The sequence below is a fragment of the Ctenopharyngodon idella genome, chromosome 22 (genome assembly GCF_019924925.1).
Source record: "Ctenopharyngodon idella isolate HZGC_01 chromosome 22, HZGC01, whole genome shotgun sequence".
NCBI lineage: Eukaryota > Metazoa > Chordata > Actinopteri > Cypriniformes > Xenocyprididae > Ctenopharyngodon > Ctenopharyngodon idella.
In genome coordinates, this window is record NC_067241.1 from 26132883 (window position 1) to 26151487 (window position 18605).

Sequence of the window (18605 nt, forward strand, 5' to 3'; positions counted from 1 at the left end):
ACTGAATTCCATACTTGTACTTGAAACGTGGCGCGAAGGGCGCTTAATTGAAATTTTGCAGATGGCGCTATTAAGCCATTTTGCACACACCTAATTCTGAAACCTATATCAGACGTAAATTTTCACCCCTTCTGATGTGTGTGCAAAGTTTCATGAGTTTTCCAGCATGTTTAGGCCCTCAAAAATGCAATTCATTTCAGAGAAGAAGAAGAATTTGACTGAGCAATTACAATAGGGTCCTCACACCATCGGTGCCCGGGCCCTAATTACACGGACAGCTTAAAATAAAGTGTAACCTGGTTTTATAATGGGGTTTTTCAAACTATGAGTAAAATAAAGTGTGTGGTAAACATAAGTTGGCAATACATTTTGCTCTATAATGTAAATTACACACACCCATATTGAAAACATGAATTTTGAAGCTGTTATTTAATAAGTAACTAGATAAGAAAGTTTGGGGTGTGAGTGTGTGCAGTTAACCTTATAGAGCAAAACGTCAAAGTATAGTCAAGTTATTTACCACAGACCTTATTTTACTCATTAAAAAAAAAAAACATTATAAAATCCCATAGGAAAATCTCAAGGGAACCAGTGACGAATTAGTCTTCCGGGTTTTGACGTCATCCCTGCAGCACTCTATTACAAGAAGGACATTCTCATTCTAGACAGCATTTGATTAGACAAAAATATGGATATGCCAATGAATACAAGATGAGTATTTCTTTTTTTCTGAAAGAGAAAGAATGCAAATTTTAAATTTGCTAACTTTCATAAATAACCTAGCACATGTACAGTATGCTAAAAGACATGAACGAAAAGCCACGAAACTCCAATTTTCATTAGGATATATAATAAAACACCGCTTTCATTTACACATTGACATTAGGCAATGTGTTCTATATGGCCACATTTACATTACATGGTTGACCCAATTCCGATTTTTTCCTCCCATGTGGCACAGATTGGATATGACCCATGAACGTGTAAGCAGGAAAAAAGCACATGGATTCTCCGATCAGTTTCAGGCCTCATTCATATGTGGAAATAAATCTGATATAAATCTGATATCTGCCATTTAAGAGGACAGATCGGATATTCCCCTGTCAATGCGAGTCGTACATCAATGAAAAAGTGACAGTGGCGAATAACGTCAACTCAGCTGGACACCAATCACAGCGATTACAGTCACGATCATTGCTACATTCGCCTAGGCTGCAACAAGGGCTCTCCTCTTTTTTCTCCACCTTAAGAGACCAATGTTTTGCTGACCTTTAAAGCAAAAGCAAAAGCTTGTATTATCATTTTATCTGCTTCCATTGCAAATCATGCCGTTTTTACATCCTTTTCAGCCTAAGCTTTTCCAGGTCAGTATGTCTATCTTGCATTGTTTCACCAAGTGTTAGTACAAATGCAGATATCAGATATGGGTCCATTTTAAAGTCCCCCTGTGGTGAAAATCAAGTTTTTAATGTTGCTTATGTTTATTTGTGTTTTTTAATATGCTTTAAGACAAACCATGTGCAAATTTATAAATTCATAAGTCAAGTCAACACCATTGCAGAGTATGAGATTGAAATCGCTGGTGTTCCTTACGTCACAAACTACCTTGTAACCAATCACGTCAATGTGTCGGCAGGCTTTAGCTTATCATTAACTATGCTGCAAAGCAGGGGAGTCTTAAGAGAAGCAAGGTTATCCAGCTAATTTTTTCTGTTGATATGAAATATCATGTACATTTAGCAATATATATGTTCTATAACGTAGTCAAGCAAAAGGCTAATCATATCAATTACCGTTATGTGTCCGACGCTGTAAAGAGTGATACATAAAACGCATTACCAATCTGATACATCGACGAGCCTGTATAATTCACTCTTCCACTTCTTCTTCTTCTTCTGAATCAGATTCTGGTTCAAACATATATGACTGAATTAAACCAGTATTTCCACTTGCCATCGTGCACCGTTTACTACAGTAAAGTTGACTGAGTAGATCAGCTATTCTGAGTGGAGGTGGGGTTAATTCGCATAATCATGGTTCAGAGTATATTAAATGAGGCAAGGGTGTAGAGTTACATTCAAGCTATTTTAAGGAATGAAGATTTTTTTTTTTTTTTCACAGGAAAAAAGTTTAAATATGTCATTTTGGTGATCAAAGATGAGCTTTAAGGGATAACATTATTGACTACAGGGGGACTTTAAAAGAAGATGTAAGCTGGTCATTAAAAAAAATTGGATATAGTCAACAAATCGGAATTGGGCATCAAGACCTGCAGTCTAAATGCGACCTATTACTGCTTCTTTTATTAAAAAAAAAAAAAAAAAAAAAAAAGTACCACATTATCATTTGCTTGATGGAAGAGCAATTGTGGCCTCAGCTAGAGTAAAAACATTGAAGATAATACGAGACATGAGATGATATGCCTGCTGAAAGCTCTCATGTCAACATTCTTCCATTTCTAAAAATTGCACTTACTAAACACTTGCAAAGATTGGCATGTTCATAAAAAAAGGTCTGTTTGCCATAGTGGTGGGAGCAGATTTTTCTCCCCCTTCAGCAGCGCTGTGAAGAAGACCACTGCATAATGAAAGGTCACGGTGTAAATGAAGCACATCTCATGCTCTGTCTCTTCTCTAGTTTTCATTGCTTTGGCCCCTGCACTACTATAAATAAAGCGTAATTGTCACTTTTCTTCTGCACTTGTAGCAGAACATGTAATGTAGATTTTATTAAGCTTAATGGGTTAGTTCACCCAAAAATGAAAATTCTGTCATTAATTACTCATCCTCATGTCATTTCACACCCGTAAGACCTTCGTTCATCTTCGGAACACAAATGAAGATATTTTTGATGAAATCCGAGAGGTATCTGACTTCTCCATAGACAGCAATATAATCAACACTTTAAGGTCCAGAAAGCTACTAAAGTCATTGACTACAGTGGTTCAACCTTAATTTTATGAAGCGACGAGAATACTTTTTGTGTGCAAAAACAAATGACAGGAGAATGACACAGAAGAGAAGATATTGTTGAATTGTTGCCATATTTTTGTTTTGTTTTCTTGTGCACAAAAAATATTCTCGTCGCTTCATAAAATTAAGGTTGAACCACTGCATAATTTGTGTTCTGAAGATGAACGAAGGTCTCACGGGTTTGTAACAACATGAGGGTGAGTAATTAATGACAGAATTTTCATTTTTGGGTGAACTAACCCTTTTAATTGGTATTTTGCAAGGCAAAATATAGAGAGTATCATCAGTCTGTTTTTCAATTTTATCATTCTTTTATGGTGCTTTTTTTGCTCATTTTTTTTTAAGAGCTTGACTGTTGAGCAGTTTACCTTTTGTGTTTCACAGAATAAAGAAAGTATAATATGGGTTTGGAATTACATGAAGGTGATTAAATAGTGACAGAATCACCAGAATGATGTTATTATGGGATGTGGAAAGCATTGGTAGTGAAAGTAGCAGAAGAAACTACTGAAGAATCATTTGAGGAAGAGCTTGGAAGTGAATATATCTGAGCTGTTTTAGCTGTTTGGCTTTTACATGTTTAATTTCACATGATTGTAAAAAACCAAATGCCCAATTATCTGAGATACAATAGTAAAATATACAGTTAAAACACAGGTTTTAGCTGCAGATTATTTTATAATATAATGTAAATTTATAATACAAATTATAAATAATATTATCTAACATGTGAAATTAGATAATGTTCTGTAAAATTGTTTAATTATGTCTTATTATTTAAGTTCTATTGATCTCTGTGTCCAGACTAAAGTTCATTGATCTTCAGTGTAATATAATAACTGGTTTGTATACAGTAGGTATGAATGGTGTTTCATCATGTTACTTTTGTTGTCTAGAGTCTCCGTGCTGGATAATGGCAGTCTCCGGATATCCAACATCACCAAACTAGACGCAGGTCTTTACACTTGTGTGGCGAGAAACCAGTTTGGAGTGGCAAGCAGTGCAGGCACACTAGTGGTGAAAGGTATGCTGGGACATTTAAGTAGTAAGGATACATTGAATTGATTTTTACATTGTTATAAACAATTCTATCCCCCCCCCAAAAAAAAAGAAAAAAAAGAAGCAGCATGACTGTTTTCAACATCGTTAATAATAAATGTTTCTTGATCATCAAATCAGCATATTAGAATGATTTTTGAAGGATCATGTGACACTGAAAATTCAGCTTTGCCATCACAGGGATAAATTACATTTTAAAATATATTAAAATAGAAAACAGTTCTTTTAAATTGTAATAATATTTCACAATAATACTGTTTCTTACTGTATTTTTGATCAAATAAATGTATCCTTTGTGAGCGTAAGAGACTCAAAAACATTTTTAAAAAATCTTACCAACCCCAAAATTCTTACCGGTAGTGTATATAATAAAATATTGAACTACATAATATTTTGTATGACATAAAATATCCACCTTGGAATTATAAGGTTCTTTTTGAATTCTGAGTAGTTTTGAGATATTGAGCTTCAAAGTTTTTGCATTACATTTGACTTTGTAAATAGAACCTCCCAAAATGTACATAACTTAAAAAAGAAAAAAGAAAAAAAAAACATCACATAATGTAAATAAGTTGTCACAGAATAAGAATATGTGAATAACTCAATTTTGACAAAAAATGTGAGATAGAACCTTTTAATTCCAAGGTGATGAAATAATGATTTACTACAGTCTTGAGAGCACTTTGAGAGTAAAGCACAAGCTCCTTATCTCCACGCTCTCTAGATGAACTGTGCTCGTGGCTAATGGGGAATTGATTTATTCAGCGAGCATTAGAGATGCATGATATGTGTGGGAATAACTGTGCTGTGTTTCATTAGGGCTTAGATCCATCTAAAACAGCCTTTTTTGCAACTTTCTCCATTCTTCACCCATGTGACAAGACGATGTGAACAATACCAGCATTCTAGTAGAACGGCGGTTTGGTGGTCCCTCTTGTTTTTGAAATTGGTTTCTATAGAAACTATCTGGTCTATTCTCTTGTTCTCATTTTCACATGAAAGCTTGAATCCTGAATACATGTTCATTTGACATGTTAATTTGCAAACAGTTTAAGTAAAATTGCTCCAGCAAAATTCACGTGTTTGCCGTATTAAAAAGACATCTATGCAAGAGGTTCACAGCATAGTGTGTGATAAAGCATGAATAATTCAGTACAGGGGAATCCAGAGATTACTAATCAGTAATGATTCATCCCGTAAATTAAAGCTGAACCGGCTGTTTTATTAATATGCAATATTGTCGTTTTTGTCATCTTGACCCTTTTCTTTGACATCCCTTAAATCAACTTCATCAGAGGAATATCAAACAGGTGTGATGATATAACTAATATTTTGTTGTGTGTCTTGATGTGTTGTTTTGAAACAATTAAGAAAAAGGTAGATAGATAGATAGATAGATAGACAATTTTAGAGTAAAATTACAGTATATTCCAGGTTAATGGAACACAAATCACCATTACGGTGACTTCAAAACAATTACAGTGGTCAAGATAGATAGATAGATAGATATTCTAGAGTACAATTACAGTATATTCCAGGTTAATGGAACACTAATCACCATTACGGTGACTTCAAAACAATTACAGTGGTGAAGATAGATAGATAGATAGATAGATAGATAGATAGATAGATAGATAGACAATTTTAGAGTAAAATTACAGTATATTCCAGGTTAATGGAACACAAATCACCATTACGGTGACTTCAAAACAATTACAGTGCTGAAGGTAGATAGATAGATAGATAGATAGATAGATAGATAGATAGATAGATAGATAGATAGATATTTTAGAGTAAAATTACAGTATATTCCAGGTTAATGGAACACTAATCACCATTACGGTGACTTCAAAACAATTACAGTGGTGAAGATAGATAGATAGATAGATAGATAGATAGATAGATAGATAGATAGATAGATAGATAGATTTACTCTTTAAAATAAAGTTATATTTTGAAAGGTTGGGCTTATTTGAGTTATTTTAGGGGGACATTAAAAATTGTTGATTATATGAGGTGTCGTTTCTTTCAGAAGATGAAAATCTAACAGCATAGTGACATCTAGTGGTGGCAGAAGTGTGCTGATCAATGCATTGCCTGCCTCAGTTCAAAAGAACCAGGTCGAATAATGGTTAACACGTGTTGAGCTACAAGCTCTTTTTTAAGAACCAGGTCATAATATACTTAAATACGACAACTGCTGTTTTATCTGCCAAGCTACTGATAATGTACAATTATAAATGTATTAGCTGCTGTCCATCTCATTGTTATTTCAGAGCCAACCATCATCACTTCTAAAGCCATCCAGCTGGATGTTACAGTCGGAGAGAGTGTTGTTATTCCATGCCAGGTGTCTCGTGACCCCTCCCTGGACGTGAGATTCACATGGTTTTTCAACGAGCAGTTGATCAATTTTGGAAGCCATGGGGGGTATTTTGAAAAAGTTGGTGGGGTACGTGTCATTCTTTTAGCATGATATAATTTTACTTTCGGATATTCGTGTTTGTGAAATTTTTAAAGGCACTAAAAAAACAGAATCTAACAAGACCACAAAATTTGTCTTGTGTGTTTGCTCACAGACATCTGCTGGGGACGTTATGATTCGTAACATTCAGCTAAGGCATGCAGGAAGGTACACATGTGCTGTACAGACTAAAGTGGACAGTGCATCTATAGCAACAGATGTTGTGGTACGAGGTAAAGTTTTTCCAAACAAAATTTCATACGCAAAACCCTACTAGAATTCAACTTAAAAGTATAAAACTCACTAGGTTAAAACCCACCAAGAATAAAAATAAAAAGTTGGTCCAACTTTATATTAGATGTCTTGAACTTCTACGTACTTACATAAAAAAAAATGTTAGGTACAGTGTATTTACAATGCAGAACACTTGCTGCTATTGAGGTTAAGGGTGAGGTTAGGGGCAGATTTGGAAGTATGGTTAGTTTTAAGCAGTGTTGGGGAAGTAATGCGTTACAATATTGTGTTACTCCCTAAAATATTAACTAATTGTGTTAGTTACTTTGTATGGAAAGTAAAGTGTTACATTACTTTTGCATTACTATTCCTCACCTGGGCTGGGCTTGCTTGTTTGTTTTTTAAAACAATAAAAACAACAAGTTTTTGGCAAATGTAAAGGCCCTTTCATACCAAAAGTTAAATAAATAAAGCTGAAGGAAATGCAAATCCATGCCTGTACAGTAGAGGGCGCAGCTCAAACAAACCTTTCTGGATTGCAGAAGAACTACAATAACCATCATGTTCACACAAATTGGCTCAGCAATTACTGTTTTAAGTTTCAAAATCATTTCCTCACAGGTCCCCCTGACCCACCGCTGGACATCAAAGTTGATGAAGTGACAGAGACAACATCCTTTGTGTCCTGGAGTCCAGGCCCTGATAACCACAGTCCTGTCTTTGCTTACAACATTCAGATCCGAAGCCCCTTCTCTCTCGGATGGCAGGCAGCCAAAACAGGTGTGCAGGAGTTGTTATTTTGGATTAAAATGCATAGTTTATCATAATGATCTGTGAGTGTTGTATAGTCACCACTTATGTTTGATTAGTTTGGCATAATTCAATTGCATGCTAATTGCAATTAAATGAAAATACATTATGTAAGGAATAATTGACGATGGGCCGTTGAATCCTTAGAAAATAATGCACACCCGAGGTGGTAATGCGGTCATGACGCAAAGCGTCTAATGGCAGCACTGTCTCTACTAATAGTGAAACTATAAGTTTATCTCAATAACCGGACAATTATTACATTGCTGGTGAGTCATGTATCTTAAGTTGCTAAATTATTTTACTGATTAATTCATCAGAGCAGTGCTGACCAAACGTTTCTGTGCGAGTGTGTGTCCGTACTATACAGTACATGTGTACGTTTGAAAGAAAGAGAGAGCGTGAGAGAGTATGCACTTTCAGGACACAATATAACGTATTTTGTGGCAAAAACCATGACAATAATTTGTCGTTTTCATCCTATTGTTTACTATATTTATTTGCTTGGTCGGTGTCGTTGTGGGTTTTATTGCTTTTGCGGTTGTAAGCTGTAAGGACCTTTTGAAATGTTGTCGAAGTGAAATGGAACTGCAATGCGGTCAAGACCTGCTAGAACTACTTTAGCCGTGCGTTTCCCTGAAAATAATTGCACACCTTAGAACGCTGGTCAACCAATCAGATTCGAGCATTCAACAGCCCTGTAGTATAATTAAATTTATATTATGTATTGCAGTTAACTGAACTTTAGAGTGCTTTTTTTTTGACGCACTTAAGTAGGATTTAAGTACATATAAGTACATTATGTCTTTAAAATGTGGTTAAAGTATACTGCCAAATGTACTGACATTTATAGCAAACTAAAATTTAATTCTATTGAAACAAGTACACAGCATGTCATGTATTTAAATATATTTGTAATTACACATTTATAATGATGAAGTTGCAATGTTATAAGTGTACTTCTTTAAAGCATGACAAAAGATTATTAAAAAAAGATTTAAAAAGTACTTTAAAGTAAAAAGTTTACTTTGATATTATTACAAAGTTCCCTGTGTTAATAAACTCATAAAAATGAACTCTTTTAAATACACCTAAGTGGTCTTTTATTTAAAAAATATTCCATTATCTGCACGTACAGATTTTAAATATATATATACGTTTAATATTCAAAGTACGCTACAAGTTCACGTTCAATACAATTAAGTGCAGTTCTTTTTTACAAGAGTACACAGGATGTAAAAACAAAGCATATAATTGATTGCATTTCATATTGCTCACTCAGTCTCCAAGTGATTCAAGGGTTAGTTCACCCAAAAATGAAAATGAAAAAAAATCTGTCATTAATTACTCACCCTCATGTTGTTCTATACCCGTAAGATCTTCGTTCATCTTCCTAACACAAATTAAGATATTTTTCATAAAATCCGATAGCTCAGTGAGGCCTGCATTGCCAGCAAGATAATTAACACTTTCAATGCCTAGAAAGGTACAAAGCTTCGAAGCTTTACTTTTGGTGCACAAAAAGTATTCTCGTCGCTTCATAACATTAAGGTTGAACCACTGTAGTCACATGAACTGTTTTAAATACGTCTTTAGTACCTTTCTGGGCATTGAAAGTGTTAATTGTCTTGCTGGCAATGCAGGCCTCGCTAAGCCATCGGATTTTATGAAAAATATCTTAATTTGTGTTCTGAAGTTGAGATGAACGAAGGTCTTATGGGTGTGGAACGACACGAGGGTGAGTAATTAATGACATAATTTTCATTTTTGGGTGAACTAACCCTTTCATTAGTTTCAGATTTCTTGAAATATCTTAATATTACCTCATCTTTTTGCAGTGCCAGAGTCTCTGGGAGGGCAACAGCTGACAGCTCGTGTGGTTGAATTGAGTCCATGGGTTGAATATGAGTTCAGAGTGCTGGCCACTAATTCCATAGGCACCGGGGAACCCAGCAAACCCTCACGAAAAATCAGGACCAAGGACACATGTACGTATATATGTAGTTATTTGTTTACTCTCAGGCACTTATCACACATTAAATGTCACCTCAAGGCCTCGATTTTCTTCAAGTGAAATCAAAGAATGAACTGGTGTGACATAATTTGATATGGTCCATTTCTTTTGTTCAGTCCATCAAGGTCAGACATTCGCGAGTGAAAACAAACACTGGAGAGCTGCTTTATAGTAAAAATTGAAGTTGTAATTCTTATTGAAAGCAAAACGGACACTCTTTTTTTTCCTCTTTAATACTGTAAAGCTGCTTGCTTTAAAGCAATCTATTGTATAAAGTGCTATATAAATAAATGTGACGTGACTTGACTGGAGTGCTGAATTGTTATTGAGAGGAAAGCACACAACACATACAGTATTTACATATTCACCTAAATTTCGCTCTCAGCATTGTGTGTGGTGTCAGGATGTTCGTAATAGTATAGCTGCTGCAAAGTTGTTTCGAACTTTTTTCTACCCCTATAAGCAAAGAACAAAAAAAGAACTTCACCACAAGTGTGGTCTTCATAAGGTTTGTTAAAGTTTACAGGTTTGCTTTAATAGTACATGGCACTTCTACAAGATTTGATAAGACTGACTCTTCCAACCATAAAACCTAAACTTTTTACTCAGAATCAAGTAGCGGAACCAAGGAGAAAAAGGGACTAAGTAGCAGCCAGGAAACTGTCTCTGTGGCATCATGCTAAACAGATGGAGGGGGAAAAAATGCCCTGTCTGCACTTCTGGTGTTTCTCATTTTTTAAAACTGGCTTTAAAAGTATTTATTTTTTTCTCACAGTGCCAAGGACGACCCCAGCCAGAGTCAGCGGAGGAGGTGGAAGTCGCTCTGAGCTTGTCATCACTTGGGAGGTAACAAAACAAGCTCTTGCTTGCACATTTAAGTGCACAAAAGCAGCTGTGAATGGTGGACTGTCCACTGGCCTGTATCAAAAACAGACCCATCATGCTGTCAGCTTGGTTGGTCTGTAATTTAAACAGCCCTTGTTTAAAAAAAAAAAGGCAGACACTCTACAGTGAGGCAGATAAAATGTTTATGGATTTTGGCAATTATGTTTCAAAACGTGAAAAGCGAAAAATATGTTCAAGGACCGTGAAAGGGATTTTCCATAGTGTGCTGAGCATACTGAGACAAAGCCTCTTGTATAACACTGCTGTGATATAATGATGCATCTATCTTTCACTTGCTCTTTCTCTCTCACCCTTTTTTCTTCTTGTGTTTGTGTCTGTGTGTGCTTGTGTGGCTCTCCAGCCAGTCCCAGAAGAGTTGCAGTGTGGTCCAGGGTTCGGCTATGTGGTTGCTTTTCGCCCTCTTGGTAGTCAAAGCTGGATGCAGGCAGCCGTGACGTCTCCTGATGCATCTCGATACATCTTCAAAAACGAGAGCATCCCTCCATTCTCTCCATTTCATGTGAAAGTGGGAGTTTACAACAACAAAGGAGAAGGTCCTTTTGGGCCTGTGACCACTATCTACTCAGCAGAAGAGGGTAAAACCAACTTACCAACTTCCATTTATGGTATAAACTCATTAACTTGAAGATGCAGTGTGTAATTTTGGTAACACTTTAGTATAGGGAACACATATAAACTATTAACTACGACTTTTCCCTCAATAAACTCCCAATTTACTACTTATTAATAGTTAGTAAGGTAATTGTTAAGTTTAAGTATTGGGTAGGATTAAGAATGTACAATAAGGTCATGCGGAATAAGGCATTAATATGTGCTTAATAAGTACTAATAAACAGCCAATATTCTAGTAATAAGCACGCTAATAAGCAACTAGTTAAAAGACCCTAAAATAAAGTGTTACCGTAATTTTTTTCAATCCTACAATGCTTTTTTTGTTTAATAAGTTTAATATGCAGAAACAACTACACTAGCGTTTAAAAGTTTGGAATAATATATATTTTTTATGTATTTAAAAGAGGTATTTTGTGCTCACCAAAGCTGCAAGATGCTGAAAAATACAGTGAAAACTATAATATTGTGAAATGCTATTACAAGTTTTCTTTTTGAATATATTTTAAAATGTTATTTATTTCTGTGATGCAAAGCTGAATTGTCAGCATCATTATTCCTGTCTTCAGTGTCACATGATCCTTCTTATTATTAATGTCAAAATATTTTTTGCTACTTCATATTTTTGTGGAAACCCATGATAAACTACCATTCAAAATTTAGGGTAAATACAATTAAAAAAAAAAAAAATAGTACTTCAGTAAAGGACACATTAAATTGATCTAAAGTGACAGTAAAGACAATAATATTTTTTTAAAAAAAAAACAATATTTTAAATAAATGCTGTTCTTTTGAACTTTATTCATCAAATCCTAAAAAAGTATAACGATTTTAAATTGTAATAATATTTCACATTATTACTGTTTTACTGTATTTTTCATATAAATGCAGCCTTGCTGAGCATAAGAGACTTCTTTCAAAAACATTTAAAAAATGCAATTATTTAAAACATTTGGGGCCCTATAATGATCTAATGCGCATGGTCTAAAGCGCATGGCGCAAGTGCACTTAGGGCGTGTCCGAATCCACTTTTGCTAGTTTAACAACTGGAAAAATGGTCAGCGCACCCGGCACATGGTCTAAAAGGGTTGTCCCTATTCTCTTAATGAGTAATGGGTGTGTTTTGGCCGTAACGTGCGCTCGCACCATGGTGGATTCGCTATTTACATTTGCAAGCGGAAAAACTGAATGCTTCTCTAGCGAGGAAACGGATCTGCTCATGCGCGAGGATAAAGTGCGCGAGCAGACCATCTACAGGACAAGCCGGATTCCACTAAAGCATTTTTATCTTTATGCGCACAATAAAAATCTTTTACATTGTAATCCTTTTATTTTTAATATTTGCCATGTTTGTGTGCTGCTGTGCTCCCCTGTGTTGTGTAACAAGCAGAATGTACACGCGTTGCATAGGCACATATTATTAACACGCTCTTTAAATAACAAAAAAAATATTGGGCCATTGACTTTAGATCAGGTTTCAGTTGGTCAATGGCTTTTTTAGTTGCCTCAAAATAGCAACATGGCAACAATGCGCCTGAACACACCTCATTTTCAGACCAGCACGCCCATGCTATTTAAACAACGTGGAGCAGGACGTGAAAATGATAACTGCGTCGGGCTGAAACTAGCAAAAAACACTTGCATCGCGCCTGGCATTGCATTGCACCAGGTGTGTGATAGGGCCGGTAGTGTATAAATAGGCCATTTGCAAGTTCAAACCCTAAAAAGTAAAAACACTCTGCCTCTGTAGTGCTCCGAAACAATATTCTTTATTTGAGTGGCTCAACATAGGCAACATTGGCTCAATCAATGACTTTTGTTTGTACAATGGAAGACAGTGCCAGATCAGAAATGTAAGTATAAACAGGTTTATGAAATGCTCAGATTCTGAAGACAATATTATGTACTGTAGCTACAGTTTGATTAGGGAGAACTGAATGTTCTGAACATTTGCTATTGCATCATTGCTCTAATAATGAGCCTAAAGTTGCTAAGACATTACAGTAATGATTATTCTGACCATAGAGCCGAGTCGTGCCCCCAGCCGCATCCGTGCCAAGAGCCTGTCAGCCTCAGAAGTGGAGGTCAGCTGGAAGCCTTTACCATGGAGCACCAGTAGGACACGCATAATGGGCTATGAGGTGAGGACAACACAGCTAAAGAAGGCTTTGTTGTACATTATAGTTATGTTAGTACACTCCCTGTGCTCTTATAACAATTCTCACAGCATTGCTAGTGTTCTTAATATAGTAACTACCTATAAGCAATGCTATAAAGATGAAGTAATATTTTGGCGAAAACAAGGTAAGATCTTTGTTTTAAGGTAGTGAGATTTTTACATTATAAATAGAATATTAATAGGCAAGACCGACCTATATTACATGTGACCCCATATTGCTCACATGGGCACCACAGCTCCAATAATTTTCTCAAATGAACAACACTTTGTGATGCTGATCATGACAGCTAGTTGACTGTGAATTTCAGCTGAGGTACTGGAGTACAAAGGACAGACCGGATACAGCTAGTCTGATGAGGACTGTGGGAAACAGGACATCTGCGGTCATTCGTGGACTGGACCCCAGCAGTACATACCACATCAAACTCAAAGCCTATAACAGTGCTGGTGTTGGACCTGATAGTGCTGTGGTGAACGTCACCACTAAGAGACCCCGTAAGTGTGACATGGCCCTGGCCATGGTTAAATGTTAAATGCACTTTGATATTTTTCTGTACTATTTCTACAGAAATTAATTTATAGTTTTAAGTTAGGGGTTAAACGTTCTAGAGGATTTTCTGTTTGTCATCAAGTTCATCATTCAGTCTTTTTATTTCTTCACATTTAGTTTTTGCAGATCGTCTTAGATTGTTTGACACTAGGCTATTTCTGTAAAATGGTTGTTATGATTATTTAAGTCTGAAATAATTATTTAATAATTATTAATTATTTAAGTCCTGGAAAACCCATAATATTTTTCCTTCAGAAGTAATATTAACAGTTTATCCAATGTGTATATATTAATTTATTCATATTTATTCATTCTACCATGGTGACTAAACGACAGTATCAGCTACGCACGACCAATTTGAAAATTCTGCACCCCCCCATCATTTTGCATGACTTTAATAGCCACTATGAGAGCAACAATGGACAATTCAAATTAAAGGAAACAAGAACGTTCAAACTGAAAGCAATAAATACTTTTCATTGTCCATTTGTCCTTGTTCCCTCTGAACTATAGGGGTTATGGGGGGGGGGTTCTGCCAATCTCATGTTAATCTTGAGTACATATAGAGTAGTAGTGCATGCTTCATATATCCAAAAAGTCTTTAGTTTTATCATATTTTTAAAAGATACATACGCTGTACCGAGTATTTCTGAAAACAGCCGAGCTCCTGGAGGCGTGACATGTGACCGGAGATAGAGAGACGAGCTATCACGAGCACGCGCAGCTTTTGTGTAGAGATCGGCTGCAAGCTATCAATGGTCAGCTTAACAGATGTATTTAAACACACACAATACACCATCACATTATCCCTGGATAACTTTTGAATCACTATAATGAATATAGCGTATAGTGAATAATGAATAATGAATTTATGAATTCACTACGTTCGTGTTGTTTACATTATATGCACTTAGGCGCCTATTGCCAACAAAACAGTCATTTGAAGCAGTTTTACTCACCACCTGCGGTTCCGACTCATGACCGGGATCATTATCGCTGTGACCGCTCCATCTTTCAGTTTCAAACGATCTGTACATCCAGCGTAGAACTGGGCCTTGTTTATGAAACCATAAGCACCGATCCTGAGGGCTCGAGCAGCCACGGAAAAACACGAGATATTCTCCATTCATTTGAACCAATAAAAAAGTGATTGCAACTATCAGTTTCTATGGTTATTTTAATAACAAATGTTGAGAGCGCATCAATGTATTGCGTGAGCACAAAAATCTCAGCTCTACTTAATGCTGGGTTTTTTGGGAAGCAAGGTTATCTTTCCCTCACAACCAAAAACACACTTCTTTGGTGACATTGTTGATTTCGTAAAGTCCAGTGACCTGTGCAGCGCTGCCGACGATTTCTGTAAACCTGAACGCTCGTTGATGGGCGTGCTCTTGCTCTCTCGCTCTGGTCGACGTGTGTGCGCACATGCTCTTCCGGGAGAAGTGCCCGTACAAGGAATTCCGCCCCCGTTTACGTCACTCAGGCCCATACTCGAAAAAAAAAACCCAAATCCAATTTTTGGCACAGAAATACTCTGTCATTCGTCCAACTCGTGTTTTGAAACTTTGGCCATGTTTAGCATGAGTATCCAACTCTTTAACAGTGTAAATAAGTCAGAATACATGAAATAGCATTACACCCCCCCTTTAAACAGAGCGAGCAAAGATGAGCATAACTGATGTCCTCCGGAAATGCAGATATTTAAAAGCTTTTTTCATTTTTCTTCTTCACAGTAACATTTACATATTTAATAGAATAAAACACCTTTAACAATGTGAACTAGGTAGTTTCACTGATTACCTTAAAAGTCCATAGATATGCCGTCAGTTCATACTGCTGTTAACACTTTCTCTGACAAGTGGATGCAATGAGACCAGTTTTCTGGTTTGGTCATGTGACAAAATACCAGAAATATAGAAACCATTTCAAAAATAGTTGTGTTGCGGCTGTTTAGGACAGTCTTTGAAGTGGTGATTTTGTCGCCAAAGCTCTTGAAATTTACATTTTTCTGACATGTTTGCCTTAGTTAACAGGTACAGGTGACTGCATTTGACTTAAGTTGACCAGTGGGAAGGGAATAAAATGCCGCTGAAAAATAGCCTAACTATAACAATACGCAAAATGCGTGAAACAATGCGATAAAAAAAAAAAGGTATAGAAAAATTGCATTTTGATAAATGGAAACTAAAATTTAAAGGGATAAACAAAAATCCCTGATATTCCATGACTTGGATAAAACAAATATAAAATTCCCTGACTTTCAATGTCTGGAATAGACCTTTAAAAATTCCATGATAATCCAGAAATTCCATGACCAGTGGGAACCCTGTTATTTAAATTACAGTTTGAAAATGTAAAATTTACAGTTTTTTCTGTAAGTATGTTTTTACTGGATTTTTCTGGCAACCACAGCTGTCAGTTTAGCGTTTCTGTTTTTTCTGTAAAAACAAGTTTATTTTATAGTGCATATTTCAGGATTTTTTCCATTTTATCATTAGTAAGGAAAGTGAAAAAGATAATTCACTCAAAAATTTGAATTATTTGGGTTATTTGAGTTCCAAACCCATAAGACTTTCTTTTATCTTTGCAGCACAAATGAAGATATTTTAATGAATCCCCAGAGTTTTCTGTCCCTGCACTGAAAGTCCCCCAAAAATATCATATTTCAAAACGTTCATTAAAACTTTGTAAAATGAATCCATATGAATAGAGTGGTTTAATCCAAGTCTTGGCTTTTATTCACACATAAACATTGATCAATGCACATACATTGAGCTCTTCAAATATGGTAAACAGATACTCATACTTTCTTGATGCACAAGAACCAATGATTGTTTTTGCACGTCAAGCAAGTAGGGTTGAGCTTCCATTTGCCATATTTGATGAGGTCTATGTATGTGCACAAATCAATGCTTAGATGTCAATAAAAGCAGTAAATTCATATGGATTTCTTTTAAAAAAATATATTTTTGAAATATCTTCATTTGTGTTTTGAAGAATGAGGGTGACAGAATTTTCATTTTCAACTATCCCTTCAATGCTTTGAAACACCAGCATTTAAAAGTACAACAGTTTTAAACTGCTCTGAAATGTGACCTTCAGTTCTTTGAATGTGTTTTTTCCAGCGCCGAGCCAGTCTCCAGTGAAAGTCATGTGGAATACTACAGACTCCAAACTCATCCTCAAGTGGGATCATGTGAAGGCTCTGGAGAATGAGTCTGAAGTTATGGGCTATAAGGTATGATCATACAAACACCACTGCCTCTGATCTGTATATCTAATTTTTTTATATCACGACATTGTTGGATGTTTGATTCTGATTGGTTGACAGATTACAGCTCCATATATAATAGCACACACCCTGAATTCAACGTCTGTTATTCCGTACATATATACTTAGTTTTAAAGTATCTGTGTTTGTTTTGAAGGTCATGTACAAGCAAAGCAGACAGAGCCGGCCCAGCGTGGTGGAGACTAACAGCACATCACTTGAGCTCTCTCTGCCTGTGGATGAGGATTACATCATCCAGATTAAACCAGTCAGCGAAGGTGGTGAGGGAAGCAGCAGCAAACAGATTACCATCCCCAGGATAGCAGGTCTGAACTTAAGGCCCTTGTGGCATTCATAAGTAATGTTCTTCAGTATGCTGAACTTGTGGTTTATAATTTTCAGCCTATCACGTCAATCATGCATTTTGTAGTTATTTTATATATTATAAACAAGTGAAAAATACTTCAGAAACTGTAAAAATCTTGTTTATTTATTTGCAGTTGGATTTGCCCCAGAGAGGAAAGCACTACCACAACTCATAACACTAGTACTCTACTGTACGGTCAGGACTTTCTTATGACAGATGAACTGAACTGTACAGACATCTACAAGTGGATCCACTTGTTTTTTTCCAGTATGTTTTACAAACGAGACTCTTCGGATGGAAAGTTTTCCTCTCGCTTTTTTAAAAGAGGAAGTTTGCTAACCTGGTTTTGATCACTGACACCAAAGCTGAGGGGAGTAAGAGCTATCTCATTGTTTTTGGAGGAATGTTTCGACAGACCACGTGGTTTCCAACCAGAAACTGGGTATTTAAGGGCATAAAATGACATACAGTTCACGCTTAAGGATTCGCATACAAGGACATCTGTGCAGTCAAGATGAATCCATATTCATCCATTAGACGGTTGGCAGTGGAGAACCACACAAATGCCTTTTTCATAGGAACCTTGAGAGTAATAAACTCCTTTGAAGAGAATCCCTTCTGCCATACCTCACAGACACTTTCATTCGAAGAACATCAACCCATTAAATTAGCCGTCCTCAAATCAGACAGAGTTTACAGTCCCCCGGTGTTGACATGCCCCCTGTCTGTTTGAAAGACGAAGCTAATGCTGCTGGCCTTACCTATACAGTAAAAGAGCTCATTGGCTGCTCGAGCTGGTTGTTCCTTCAGTCATGCACTGAGATCTTTGTTTTGTTAGTGTGTGTGCCTCTTTAATGAGAAACAGTATGTAAAATATCCTCAGGACCAGAACAGCCTTAAATAGTTGTCTTGATTTCTTTTCTTGTTTAGTTTGTTCATTTACAATTCCATTATTTGTTGATGTATAACAGATAATATTTTGATTGTAAAAGACCAGCTTTTCGTTTTCCGTCAAGGTGCTTTCTAGAGGTAATAGCTGTGATCATTGAAATACCTAGGTCATAATGCTTACTTTCCATTTTCAAGCTGTTTAGCATGAACTGGCTCTGTAGTGGCTTGAAATACAGTATTTGAATGGACTGTCTGCTTTTAATAAATGAAGGAACCCAA

The 18605-nt window shown here is 36.2% G+C and overlaps 1 protein-coding gene across 1 annotated transcript in view; it reads left to right on the top strand.

Moving 5' to 3' along the window:
- Positions 1 to 18605, top strand: part of cntn3a.1 (contactin 3a, tandem duplicate 1) — an 88211-nt gene extending 69606 nt beyond the window's left edge. The window contains 12 exon segments of the mRNA XM_051880840.1: positions 3869 to 3996; positions 6308 to 6483; positions 6611 to 6728; positions 7351 to 7509; positions 9378 to 9527; positions 10329 to 10399; positions 10800 to 11034; positions 13094 to 13209; positions 13556 to 13742; positions 16923 to 17035; positions 17226 to 17394; positions 17569 to 18605. Of these exon segments, the coding sequence (XP_051736800.1) occupies positions 3869 to 3996; positions 6308 to 6483; positions 6611 to 6728; positions 7351 to 7509; positions 9378 to 9527; positions 10329 to 10399; positions 10800 to 11034; positions 13094 to 13209; positions 13556 to 13742; positions 16923 to 17035; positions 17226 to 17394; positions 17569 to 17648 (1702 nt within the window). The 3' untranslated portion in view covers positions 17649 to 18605.